The sequence below is a fragment of the Branchiostoma belcheri genome, unplaced genomic scaffold (assembly GCF_001625305.1).
Source record: "Branchiostoma belcheri isolate BF01 breed outbred unplaced genomic scaffold, Haploidv18h27 scaffold73, whole genome shotgun sequence".
In the NCBI taxonomy this organism is placed as follows: Eukaryota; Metazoa; Chordata; class Leptocardii; order Amphioxiformes; family Branchiostomatidae; genus Branchiostoma; species Branchiostoma belcheri.
Genome location: NW_017804387.1, coordinates 1,407,368 through 1,422,252, shown reverse-complemented (window position 1 = coordinate 1,422,252; position 14,885 = coordinate 1,407,368). Strand labels below are relative to the sequence as shown.

Sequence of the window (14,885 nt, the reverse complement as noted above, 5' to 3'; positions counted from 1 at the left end):
ATGCCCCTTTAAATTTTTTAAATGAATTTAACCAACCCCCCAAACACAAAGTGTGAGAAAGTACAATGTGTACTCACTTGCTATACTAACTACGTCAGCTTTGCACACGAAAGACGTTTCTGTAATGTTGAGCTTGTATGCACATGTTTGGGAAGGGAGAGAAATGACCTGAAATATAAAACACAAAATCATGAATTTTTAAAACAGTTGGGACAAAACTTATATCTTTATGAATGCTATCATAGTAAACTGTATATTATGGTAACAATTGACACACAGACACATAAATATTAGTCACGAACAATTCTGCTTATTACTTATAATATGAAGTCGACTTTTACTATGTACCAGAAAATGTAAGTTTTTAGTGTCTCTCTGATTTTCATAATACATATTGCATGTAGGGGCAATCTGGCCTGCGAGTCCCTTTTCCAAGAAAACTTGAAACTACATGTAAAACCTTGATACACTTACAACTGAAATACTGCAATTCACGATTTTTCCATGGTTCTTTCATGTTCATGTTTTTTTGCGGTCACTTCTGTACTGTGAACTTACATGTATCATTACCGTTAACAAATAATTCACCGACTTTCTTTTTTCTGCACAAGCCACCACTGTGAACATAATATATACAATGCAGTTCCATTAAGAACTTCATTTTTCTCAGACCACAAACTTTTTCTACCATGAACGTGAAGTACATGACACAATATGACACACCTTGGCTTGTTTCTCTGAACATATGACGACAAATTGTCTGTCGGAGATGGTCTCTGTTGTGGGGGAGGACGGGGCTTTCTGCCGGTGTAGATGCTGCAACTGCTGCCATCCTCCTGAAGAGGGGGGCAAAAGGGATTCAGTTAATAATGATGTATAACCATGATGTAAAATAGAAACATTTTGTAAATTTGTATACAAATGTCTAAAGAAGAGAGAAGAAATATGTACAGCTTAGATATAGATACAATGTAGAACATAGTACAGTTTGCCTAATCCTGTTTGTATCTTAAGAGTGCATTTATCCCCACTGGGGCATGAATATGTACTAAACTTCATTGTCATTGTCATTGTCAATAATGCTTAGATATCAGACAATGTCTTGAAAAGGACACATTAATACAATAGAAAGGCGGGGAAGGGGGCAGTTGAGACTTAAGAATAATACTGATTGAAGCCTGTCTGTCACACATTCAGGACCTTCCTCCGACCTTGCCCCCGAACACCAACTGACCACGTTCCAGAGCTGTCTGACCAGATTCAGGCAACACCTTTCTATACGAAGTCAACACGAATTTCAGTCAAAATCGCCTCTTGAACACAACTGACTCACTACCGAATGGTTGGCTGGTGTTCTGCTGACTTAGAGCCAACCATGGCTGAACGTTCCGACCATCCCCGAATGTTTTAAACATTTTGAAACATTTGCTGGTGCAGCAAAAAATACATGTAGTAGCCGACCTCGCTGAACAAGCCAACATCAGCTGACCTTTCTAAGACCCACTTCTAACCATTCGCCTAGTGTTCGGGAGGCCAAATTTCTGAATGTGTGACGGATTGAATGTACAAAATGTATGTCTTCTTTTGATGGAGATAAGGCCATACCAACTTAACTTTATGGATGACATCCGCGCGCGCATTGATTTTAGCCTGTCGCCCTCAAAAAAAAAAAGATCATGTCCACCAAGGGTCTGGCCTGGGTCTAGGCCTGAGAAGTCCATGGTAGTTAGCAACAATACGGAGCTGAGCACCCAGGCTATCAAATTCGAAGCTCCAGGACTCAAGAACTCAGTACATACATACAGTACCGATTCATAAATTCCTAAAAATAGCCTGCGTGTGCCGGCTTGTCGTATACGTCGCTATGTATACTGCTGCAATTTCACAATACCAGCTTTCTATTCCTGTGGTTTAGTAGAATTTTTATTTTTGGCCGGAATTTTTTTTTATTCGCCCACGCGCACTAGTTTGGGGGTCTTCAGAGGATGTCATCCATAAAATTAAATAGGTGTGGCCTAACGTTGAGTTTGGGTAGATATGACAGCCTTACTTCTCTGGTTCATGGACTGTCCATCCTTGGACTCCCTGTTCTCCTCCTTCTTCTTGGGATCCTCCCACTTGGCGAAGAGGGGTGGGATGGTCATGCCGTTACAGTCCAGGAACGACATGGCCAGGATGGCGCCCTTCAGTCGCAGGATCGTGCCTGAGGGGTGACCAACGCACATCAGCATTTGCGACTGGAGGTCGCCCAATGCTGCTGCGCCCATGGGACCTAGAACCACCACCGCAGGAGAGAGGTAGGGAAGGGGAAAAGGGACCGTTAATATTCAGCTTCCAGCCTCCACCAAGCATTGGAACCTGAAAAACCACCACAGCATACCCTGATCACCCCTACACACTACAGTGGACCAGGCCAAACTGTAACAGCTCTTATATGCACCAAAAAGTGATTTCAGGATAGCAAAACTGGATTTTCAAAGTCAATTTTCTTGTCTTTTTTACTGTAGTAACTTAAAGTTATATCAACCCTATCCCAGAGCATACTGATAACTGCGAGGCAAAAATATGATGCTGCTGACGGAAAATGGCTGTTTTGTATTGTAAGCTACTTTTATCTACGTTTATTTTTTAACAAATCGAAAAATAAACTTTAAGGGACTCCTCATGTAGCTTGCTATGGGTCTATTTCAAATGCTTCAAGAATTAAATAACAAAAATGAAATGGCAGTAAATGTCAATATCAGACAGATTTCTTCATCCAGAATATTTTTTGTATTGCTACCCTGCAGTTGCATTCAATTTTGGATACCTAGTAAATGTGGTATTTTTGTGATCATTGTCCTTGAGTAAAGGTGATCAAGCTTCGCTGTTCAAACCTCCAAAAGATACACACCTCCCTTTAGAGTAGTAGTCCTAAGTAAGAGAGAGCAGAGACCAGTAGTAAAGCAAACAAAATACTGAGCATAATGTTAAACAACGACCACACGCACAGCCCCCATAGAACAGCCACCGCTGTATGTATGTATCATGCAATCATTGAACATTGTGGGACAACCGAGGTGGTCCCAACGAGCTGAACGATGTGCCATGACAGCCCGGCATCTCAACCTGTGGTTCAGCAAGGAGGCAAACTTTGCTTTCCTGGAGTTTCTCCTCTCATGTTCTACATCAGGAGCATGTCCTGTAGAAGTATAATAAGGCATGCACCAACAGATGAGTTACAGCAAGGAAAAAACAACACTACAAACCTCTGCGTAAGTACTATATCTAATAACGTATGAAATGTGACGTGCAAGTACCGGAAGAAAGGTCTGTGGACATGCAAATGAGGAAAACCATGTGTGCAATGTACATGCACAAGATAAGCCAGGCAGTGTGAAGAAAATGTGACTGTCTGAGCAGCCTTGTCAAAACAAGCCGGCTACCCGGAAAAAATCGTTGCCTATTTTTTTTGCACCGCCACTTTACTTCAAAAACGAACTTAAAAAATGGTGTCCAATGGCCCATTTCTTTTCAAATTAATAAACTGGGCAGTTTTCTGATAATTTTTGGGATCTGTCACAGTGACTTTGTTCTAAGCCAGTAGTGATGCCCAGTGGGCGATAAAAGTTGCCGAGAATGGACCCCAAAAACAATGTTTAGGGGTCTAAATTTAAAATTTTCTCCAGGGATGCCCCTACATTTTCATTTTAGCCTACTACTTTGAATTTTTGTGACAAGGCTGCACTGCCTATGAACAAAATAAGATCATTATTTCATGCCTATTGGTTCCGAAGAATTGAAGAAATGGCAATGAACTCTACTGCGGCTATTAACCATGCACCAGGCATGCACTGGGTTGTGTTTTCAGATGCTGAACACAGTGGGGGAATCATGGGGATTTATTCCAAGCTGTAAAGAATAATTATTTTTATGAACTCTTTTCTTATATCAAAACTGTCATTGAAGGAAGGGGATGCCTAAATAACTGTTGATGACAAGGTTCTTTATGTTGTGGTCAGAGTTTTATGGAATTTGACAATATGCTGTTATGAAAATTCAAGAAGCCATTGGAAATATTGGGAATGAATGGATGAAGTTGGGGAAATGTAGCAAAATGAAAGAAAACAGTATCTTCTTCCCTGCAAGGTGCATAAATTCTGTAAGTCTGGCACAACAACAATCACCCCATCCACTGTCAATTCCAAGTACTGACAGATGGTTCTCTCACCTCACATTACCTATTGACTGCTACAAATTATATGGATTTTTTACAGTCTCTTCCTCTGTTTAGGTGAGTTCTGATTTTTCATACACAGTAAGTTAGAGTACATGTAAATTACACACAACATATGTCAGAGTCTTCAACAATTTCCACATCATATAAATTGAATGTTTCAGTATTTCCATCCAGTAAGGTACAAGTACAATGTATTAGAACTCCATGTTAGCATATAGTTTTTTTTTTATATCACCATATTTTTCTTGTCAATGTCTGTTTGCAATTAGCCCTCGGGCATGAACTTGCAACAAACAACTCAATTAATATTCACATTATTATTATCAAACCTGTGACAGAAACATAAACTGATAATTAAGATAGTGACAATGCATATGGCTAGTATATACGGTGCTTCTAAGCCCTGTGCCACCTGTGTCATCATAATATTATATAATATACACCAATATAGTGCACCTGTGCACCACCCAGTGACATTAGATTTGAATTGTAACAGTTATTGTACTTACCACTGGGTGATACGATAACCGGTTGGGTCAGTCGCTGGTCCCCCTGGGGCGGTAGGTTCAACACGATCACCAGAACTGACCCCAGGGTGGTGCCCACCCAAAGACATGGAGATGTCACAGGGTCTGAAGTAGAGAAGAAGATAAAACTATTCCACCATATGAAGAGAATTGCAATGCTCTGTGATTGTGTAATGATTGCATTTGTTAGGAGGCTAGGCCTAGGAAAAAACTGTTGTGTTTGCGGTTTCCCGACTGACCCTAGCCTTTTTTGATCAACTGCTGGTAAGGCTAAAAAATTTTCAACCCACCCTCTGAATGTCTGAAACGTCATAAAATGCATTTTCTTCAGTAAATTAAGTGAACTACATCACATTGCATTTGTCCACAATCAAAGAGTTATACTGGTTAAGATGCATTGTTAAACTATTTGCATTTTAGCCAAAATCTAAAAAAAAAAAGGAAATCCCTTATTTTTTGGGGGGGACGGAAACTGGAAACACAACATTAATTTTCCTAGGCCCTATGACTGAGGAAGTGTTAGTGGCAGCAGTGGCTGAAGAGACTATTTAAAAGATCTTTAATATGTTATTTGCTTTTTGTGTAATGATGGCATGATAAGGCTATTAGGAAGTCTTATTTGCAGCAGGGGGCGCAGCAAAGACTTTTTTGTTCTTAGGTTTAAGGATTTGCTTTCTTCAGTCTACAAGCACAGTTTGTAATGTTATTAACCTTGCAGTTATGAGTCTGACTTGAAGAGAGATTTGCAGAGATTGGTCTACTAGTACTAGCATGGAATGAGGAACAATGATTGTTGCAAGTCTGTGTGGCCTGGTGTCCAATCTATCGTGGTTGGGGAGGGTTCTCTTTGGGGCTCCCGGAGCTCTTTGCTGCCCGACTCAGCTAGGCTCTCCGGTAGGTTTTGCACGGCGGAAGTTCAATTCACTCTACCACAATACTGTGGTGGGGCTAACCAACTCCTGGCGTACAAAACTCTAATTATGCATGTATTAGCAAAGCTCCTACAGGCGTAACACTCCTACCGGGTAGCCAGTTGAGCTGGGCAGGGGGAAAACTACTACCCCAAAGACAGCCTGCCCCAACCACGATAGACTGAATACCAGGCTTAACTCTGTGTGGAGATGCCAAGCTTTTCCATGAATTATAAGTCAACATAATTATAATTTATGATTATGATTGTTTTTATCATGACAAGAACTATGATAGGCACTACTGCAAATCAGATATTTTTTTTCCTTTTAGAAATTTAGAACCTACTTAGAAAATGTCCATGAACAATTAAAATGATTGGAAGTACTTTTACTTTAGGTCAACTGGGATTTAGAAATTAGACCGAGATAATCTGTTTTGCTGCTGGTTATGTGTACCTAATGAGTACGTCTGTTGGACTTTCCGTTTGTGGTGTTCAATGGCTTCAGTATGTTCAGGTGTCATCATGTAAGTACTGGGGGTGGGGAAGAAGGCCGGTGTCACATGCTGCTCTTTACTCGGCCTCCGGTGACGCGATTTGGAAGGCCCTGGAAGGAGCCGGTGCATTGTGGGTGGAACCAAGATGACAGCACAGTTTAAAGGTACCCAAAACAATGTCAGAGCAGTAAAACTGGATTTACAGAATATCATTCAAAGTTCATCTGTGTTGGTAGTAATCATAGTAAAACATTGAACTTTATTTCAACACAAGAGTTACAGAGCGATCAAATTTTCGACGACCACTGTTGCCTTCATCAGGATAATTAATGTCGACCAATCACTTCACAACGTGATCTCGCGAGAGTTACGGCACTTTTGATCAATTGCTTACGTCACGTATCAGTAAAATCTCACGTGAATAAGGTCACGTGTTTGTAAACTGTAACTCTTGCGAGATCACGTTGTGAAGTGATTGGTCGACATTAATTATCCTGATGAAGGCAACAGTGGTCGCTGAAAATTTGATCACTCTGTAACCCTTGTGTTGGAATAAAGTTCAATGTTTTACTGGATTTACAGACTGAAGTCAATTTTTTTTGTCTTTTTTTCCCTCTCCCACAGCATACTTCACTTCAAGCATGAACAAAAATGTGCAAAGAAAAGGCGGTAATGTCAATATCAGACATGTTTCTATTTTCAAAACTATTTGTTTTGCCGCTGTGAAATTGCATGGAAGCCTTTAAAGGTTAAAAATCTGTCTGTGTGTAGCAAGAAAACTATGTTTGATACAATGCAAAAATAGGTAAATATTACATAAAAGACTGTTTTGTTATTAGAAAGAATACTGATTTGCTGTCACATGTACCCATAGATATAAACTCCGCCTGATTGTAAAGCCTAAGCTAACTTTTGATTATTTCTTTTCTATATATAAGTTGTTAAGTTTTATTCTATACCTATCTATTTTACTATGCTACTTATTGTTACCTACTAGTATTTGCCATACAATGTACCCTGTACAATTGTCGTGCAATAAAGTTCTTCTTCTATAGGGATAAGGTCATTCAGCCCACATGTTTGGTAAGGCCACCTTTATTTACCAGGCCAACTGATATATGAGAATTTATTGAGTGAATGCTTATAAAAGGTAGCAGATTCTTTTATTATTTTATGGAAATATGACTTATCATTGTGTTTTTTTTAAATTTCTATAATTGCACCCAAAAAACATATAGTATTATTACATGATTGTTATCAGCTATACAGGATTAGAAAACAAAACAAAACAAAAATGTGCCCAAAATATTTGAGGACAACAGTTGATGTCAATATCGCACAAAACAAAACAAAACAAAAATTTGCCCAAGAAAAAGTAAGTTGAGGTCAAAATCATACAAAGGATACCTGCAAAACGTTTGCTCCCAAATGTGTGCATCAGCCCTTACCTGTCTTCCTGGTGTAGGACTCTGTGAAGGACAGACAGTTGATGCCCTCTGCGCTCACGTTCTCCAAACTGGACATGCTGGAGCTTCGTGAGCGACTGAACGAGCCGTCCTTGCTGTCAGCTGCAAGGAGACAACCCAAACAGTCAACACAGCACAGAAACCAAGAAGGAAGGCATAGGACACTAGCTTTGTGCCTGGTCTCTGCTGTCTTTGCTTCGCTTGGCAGCAACAACACACTGCAGATTCATACAATCATCAAGTTTCTGCTCGACAATGTTAGCAATGTCTGTACACATACAATACTAGTACTGTAAATCACTCTGTATATTCGCGGTACTTTTATATTCACGGTTTATGCGGTCACTTCTGCACCTGCTACCACCGCAAACATATACACGTAGTTTTGCAAACATGTCAATTTTTCTCAGACTGCAAAATTTTGCTGCTGCAAATATAATTGTGATTTACAGTATTTTAAACAAACACAGTTGTTTGTTCAGGCAATGGCTACTTTTAAGATTTATTTTTCTAATAAAATAAGTCCTCGATATATATTTTGTAATGTTGTTTAGCAAATTGTGCAAGTACTGTGAATGATACATAATATACCTGCAACAAACTGCTACATTTTTACTTGAAAAACAAACAGTGCATATGGCAAAACAGCACATCATAAAATTGCCAATGAAACAAATTTTTGTGTGACTGTGCATTTGCTGAGGAAAATGATAATGAGCAAGCATTACTCAACAAACTACCAACAGAGTTACATTGTACAAGTCTTGGTGGTATAGGCTGGGTCCTGGATGGTGTATTTTGAATACTGCAAGGATGCAGACGTAAAGAAGATTATGGTGCTTAAAAGCTGCATTATGTAACATTATCATATGAAAAGTCAATTTTCTGACCATTTCTTTACAAGTTGAATCAACCCAACTCCATTGCAAATACATGTAACATCTGTGTCCATAATATCACCAGGGTACATAATATCGCCAACTTGAGAAACAGTGTGCTTAAAGATATTTTTACTGCAACATACTGGTGGTATATGCACTCCTTCACACATCAAAATGTACGTACCTAGGGTATGTTGCAGCAAAAATATCTTTAAGCACACTATTTTTCAAGGTGGCAATATTATGGACCCTGGTGATATTATAGACACAGATGTTAAATGCCATTCAAAAGTGAAGGTGCCAAAATAAAAATATGTTATGTGTGTGTTTTAAACTGGAAACACAACTGTCAGCCATGTTTGCTTACATTCGTAGTTTGTGGTGGCACCACAAACTAAGTGCGCTTGGTGTGGGCTGTTTCAGCGCCAACCATACATGTAAATGTCAGGAATGAGAATTGCACAAATATGTTGAAAAAAGTGTCAACAAATTACAATCGCAAGAAGATTTTTATAAACATTTCAATTTTCAGTGCAAAAAATGTTACATAATGCCCCTTTATAGTTCAAATTATGCTTTAATGTGCAGTTACCCTGACAACCTGCGTCATAAGGCAGTGAAACCTACAATAATACTGTATCTATTCTGAAAGCACTGTTTGAAACTGGGCTAACTAATATACTAAGACTTAGTATAATTATTAGCTTATTTACAAATCTGCTTAATACAAATGGATTTATTGTTACACTACAGTTGGTGACTCTACAAATCTATGCTACATACATTTAATAAACATACATGTATTAATTTTGTACGTCAGTTTACCACAGCATCATACATTTGTACATTGATGCAGTTTAGTCTCCTTTTAAGTAGACTTTTAGGGGGGAGGGGGGATGACAGACTGGTTGTCTCTACCCTAGATGTAGTATTAGCAATCATTATAGTGTGGTGAAGTTATTTGGAGTGGTTGATACACTAATCTGAGGAAAGAGGGGGTGTGAACATTAGGCGGAACAGCCACCTTTGGGTGAATCTCTGCCCGGACTTTTGTGAGAGGTTACATGGGGGTCTGTGCCCGCACTTTTGGGGGCAGCCTTGGGAGACTGGCTGCCGACACTGGAGGTGCTACTACTTCTCTGTCGGCGAAACTTGGCCTCGGCTGCGAGGGAAAGACACATTCATGCGTGAACATCATCGTGTATGTGAGCGTCGTGATTTCGCCTGAGATTCTATCATATTTCAAAATCCTAGTTATCTCTGAAAACTGACTGCAGTTATTTGAGCTAGACAGGTTTTATATTCAGTTACACGACAGTACAGTACCTCTGGTTTTCTTCAAAAGGCAATGTACTGTGCCACCTAACCTGGTTACTTACATGTGATTTTGGGGGGCAAAAACATTGCAAAATTGCAAAAGTTTCTGGCTGAAGCAGCAAAGGATTAAACTTTTTCGCCTTTTTTTGCCGGCAGACTTGCTTGAAACGCTTATTTTTTGTTTTTATATAATAGTCCTTCAGAATCAGAAGCGCCACTTCAAGCCAAACAAAGCAGCTATTGTTAGTAAAGCAACAAAATGAGAAAAAGAGTAAAAAAGAGAAAAAAAGAAAGAAGTTCTGAAAAGGATGCTAAGCAGGAAAGAAACAGGACAGTAAACCTTTGATTAGTTCTGTCCGGAACAGCCGGCTCACGCTGGACCCCCAGGACATGCTGAGGCTGTTGTTCATGTCGTCACTGTCTGTGTCAGAGATAGCAAATCAGGCAAGAACAAAATTGGGTAACAAAATGGCTCCACACCTGAGGCATCGCCAAAAAGTAATCAACTCAAAATCAACTCTCTACAAACAACCAAGCAGACTACTATTATAGCTTGCCTACTGATACAGAATAGTGCAAAGATAAATCAATAATACTACAGAAATCAAAGATTTCTACTGTAACATTTTTCATTGGATGGATGTTTGTTATATCAAACTTGATCATGACTTTCTAAACTTTGCAGATCACTCCTACATTGTCATGTAGAAACATTTTGTAAACATTTGTATATAGAAAATTGAGAGTTTGATATTTCTATTATATATAATTCAGAAAAAGTTAGAATTTCAAACTAGAGTCACTAATTGATATCATTCATGAAAATAAGTGTGATAAACCTATATTCATAGAGTGATAAACAGTTGATACTGTCAGTGTGTGTCAGTCCAGTCAGAATATTAGTGATCAACGCTGATAGTCTGAGTGTCAGAGTACATTTGTTGTTATACTCATCATTAACTAATAATAATAAGTCCTAATAATTGTTATTAATGACAGACTTTTTTTCAGTAAGAAGGGAAAGTTACTGCAAATCTTGAAATACTGTAAATCACTTTATATTATAGGGTACTTTTATATCCACGGTTTTTGCTGTTACTTCTGTTCCACGAATTTATTATTACTGCAAACAAATTATTTGCCGACTTTCTTTCTTCTGCACCTGCCGTCACTGTGAAAATATAGTTCTGCAAACTTGTCCTTTTTTTCTCAGCCTGGAAAGTTTTGCTACCGTGAATATAACGTGATTTACAGTATTCACAGTGGTTTTATGTTTGAATGTTTCACAGTAACCTTTCTACCTCGAATGCTGTCCCTCTGGATTCCTAAAATTTTGATCCCAATAGCAGTGGGTACATGACATTTATTGTACATGTATATAGTATGGTACAAGGGTTACCAGCAGATGCTGTTCTCATGTTACCCACTAGGAGGCACTCTTTTCTTTGACAATTTTAATGACATGTATATACATGTACCTGTACATGTACATTGTATGTGTACAGATTGGACCCTACTATTCATGATAGTATGCCGTGTGCCTGCGAAGCTGGTGTGTTATGCCAAGGGGCGGTTATACCGGCTAGTATACAGATACAGAAGCTGGACAGGTGTGTTATGCCGAGGGGTGGTTATACCAGCTATACAGATTCAGAAACTGGTGTGTTACACCGAGGGGCGGTTATGCTGGCCATACAGACACAGAAGCTGATGTGTTACGCCGAAGGGTGGTTATACTGGCTATACAGATACAGAAGCTGGTGTGTTACTCCGAAGGGCGGTTATACCGGCAATACAGATACAGATTCTGAAGTTGGTGCGTTACGCTGAAGGGCAGTTATACAGACACATAGGCTGGTGTGTCACGCCGAGGGGCAGTTATACATACAGAATACTTGAATCTGAGACAACCTTGAAGGTAGTTCACTGTAGACTGATAAATGGACAGTAGGTCCTACCTACAGACACATGGGACCAGTTTAGACAAGGCCTATACCTCACCTGTCTGACCCTTCCTGTACAGTAGCACTGTGCAATACATCAACAACATTTTGCCAAATCCACTTCTGCTGCAAACATAGTGAACAAACCCAAATGACTCTGTAGACTCACTCTGTGTGGATTAGCCAATTCACAACTGCAGTTCAGGCCACACCAATTTAACTTCTTGGTTAACGGATTTTTCTAGAAAAATAATGGAGCGGGCGGGCGAAAAAAAAAATAAACTAGAGTTCCCCGATCTCATACCTTCGCCAAATGATGTTAATCTTTATGACTGACAAATTATAGATTATTCCCCCCTGATTTAACAAATAGGATCCTCATTTTCATGAATTATATGATTTTATCATATTCTCAACCAAAAGACAGTCTTTTATTAACAAACAATGCCTTTCTAGCATTTCCTAATAAATTATGCAAATGAAGTCCTAATTGGAATACATCATGTTTAATGATGTTCACCTTCACTTATCTTTCAAATACCACAAGTATAAAATTCCAGGCACTTATCATTACATAATTATGAAATTTTCTCATTAATTAAGCAAATTAGGTCTTCATTTACATAATGAATATTTGTCTGTGTTTCTCTCGTTCTCAATTACCAATTTCACAAGATAGAATAGTCATATCATGGAATACAGCTGATTTATAGAATTTCCCCATAAATTATGCAAATTACATCCATATTTGCACAATTGTCACATAATTATATCAAGCATCACGTAAGCTACCAACATACCAAAAATCATGACGATCCGTCAACCGGTTCTTGAGTTATCCTCTTTTGAATATTTTCAAACATTTAGCCCTGCAGTTCCAGAGCAAGCCGCTAGGGGGCCCAAACTTACGTCACTTCTTTCCCAGCACAAGAGCTACATACCATCCAAATTTCGTCACCCTAGCATATCTAGATCATGAGATATGAAAACCGGAAGTTCAGCTGCAGCACCATAACAAGACACTAGGGGGTCCAAAATCTAATCATTTTGAGGTCTCATTAAGACCTACCCACCTACCAAGTATCAAGACAATCCCTCAAGGCCTTCTCAAGTTATCGTGTTTACAGACACACACACACACACATACACAAACGCCTCTGAAAACATAACCTTCTTGGCGAAGGTAAAAAAGGCCTGGGCATTCTACTATAGTCCAAAATGGTACGATAGGAGCTGTGAAGTCAACACACCAGGCTGGTTCAAAATTTAAACAATGAATTTTGGAACTTTTAATGATACCATTGCAATGAAAGATGGAATAACTGCAACAACTAGGAAGAAAAGGACTGTTTTCAACTGTTCAGGGCAAAATATGAGCATTTTGCAGTTGATTCTGAATTTTTATTTTTATTTGCAAATCAGAAAAAAATGAAGCGGGCGAATCCGTTAAGCAAGAAATTAAATTGGTGTGGCCTAATGTACAATGTTGCAGTGCTCAGGTACTTCAGAATGTACATTTTAATTGCCTCAATCAAATTACACAAAGGGCATACTGTCGTTTGTCAAGTCAGCACTGCCCTCAATGATACAGATTGAATTAATAACTGTCGTCTATCAAACACATGTAATCTACGCACCACTGATGATGATAGCGTACTTACATTTGTAATAGGGGTATTGGACAAAAATTTTGTTTTGTTGTTAGCCATTAACAGTGTAGCTTTTTAGAAAGAGCTCATTAAACTGAACAAAATGGTTTTTGTTTGAAGTAAATCGGATGTTGTATGGCGGAGATATTTGTAATTTATGTCCCCATTTTGGGGTCGTCGTTGTTACGAAGTCGGTAAGATACGCCATTTTTATCATTTTTCATATGCTAATATCATAAAAACGAAACATCACACAGACTTCAATTTACTTGTACAATGCTCTATTGATATCATATTAAATGATGTGTAAAAACCAGAATCATTGCATCATTATTTACAGAAATACATAATCCTGAAATATTGAACAATATGCCCTTCGGGAGCACGCATGGAAACTGTTGATTTTGGCAAAATGCCAAAAATTTCTAAGTCCCCCTAATTACATATGCAAAACCACAATAATTCCACTATACTTAAACATATCTGATCCAAATTCACATCTAAGGGGTTTGGACACACACTGAATCCGAATTTACAATCAAAAGTGGCATATCTTATCTCCATATCGTGTCTTTTATGACTTTATTGCCGTCGGCCTAATTAATTATGCGCGAATGCATTTTCTCCCATGTCTTTCATTGTATGTCAACATATTTCACATCTAGGGGGTTTTGGCACGTGCTGAATCCAAATTTGCTATCAAAATTGGCATATCTCATCATCTTATAGTACTATTATGAATTTACACACAGTTTATGACGTTCCCTCATTATATATGCATCGACAGATTTTCTTACAGAACATAGATGTTTTGTATACATTTATCCATCTTCTACTATATAAAACTTATCTTAAAACTTAACAATATTAAAGTCTATAGAGATCTATTGGTCCTAATCTTACTCATGTCCTTTTCTTCTTTTCAGGTTCCTCTTGGACTTGACGGCACGCTGTGTTTGGGCGAAGTACCTGTTGTAATATTGCACGTACTGTTTATCTATCTCTTCCCACCCATCTATCGTTGTCAGTCTCAGGTTGGCAGTAGCCTTCTATCTCTGCCACCATCATTTTTGTCACAACTATTTTAGGAGGGTTGTCCCAGCCTTTGTCCAACACATGACGTGTTATTCCAGCCTTTGCACACTCTTCTCCAACCTTGTTGGGTTCTTCCTTTTTCTTAGGTTTGTAGACTGAGCTTACAGGTGATGCAAGAAGGTTGTCCAGGTCTTCCTGTCCACACTCTTCAGCTTTCTTCCAAATTTTCTTCAACACATTCGAGCATTACGTCGGCAGCTCCACAGCACTGTCGATGGCATGGACAAGCCCAGGAAGATGTTCGTTGACACTCATGCCCTGGTCACGTAGCCTACACTCCAGCAGAAGTAGTGTGGAGCATAGAACTGTTTCACAGTTTGCTGCAAAGAATAATAAAAAAATGAAACTATATTAATTTAAATTATATATTTATATATACAT

The 14,885-nt window shown here is 38.7% G+C and overlaps 1 protein-coding gene across 1 annotated transcript in view; it reads right to left on the bottom strand.

Annotated features, from left to right (window-relative positions):
* Nucleotides 1-14,885, bottom strand: part of LOC109485137 (syntaxin-binding protein 5-like) — a 104,124-nt gene that overhangs the window by 13,243 nt on the left and 75,996 nt on the right. The window contains exons 19-27 of the mRNA XM_019788571.1: nt 10,158-10,238; nt 9,525-9,662; nt 7,602-7,721; nt 6,114-6,263; nt 4,729-4,851; nt 3,056-3,181; nt 2,051-2,203; nt 724-836; nt 78-168 (exon numbers count right to left, since the gene is read on the bottom strand). Of these exons, the coding sequence (XP_019644130.1) occupies nt 78-168; nt 724-836; nt 2,051-2,203; nt 3,056-3,181; nt 4,729-4,851; nt 6,114-6,263; nt 7,602-7,721; nt 9,525-9,662; nt 10,158-10,238 (1,095 nt within the window). The remainder of the gene's footprint in view (nt 1-77; nt 169-723; nt 837-2,050; nt 2,204-3,055; nt 3,182-4,728; nt 4,852-6,113; nt 6,264-7,601; nt 7,722-9,524; nt 9,663-10,157; nt 10,239-14,885) is intronic.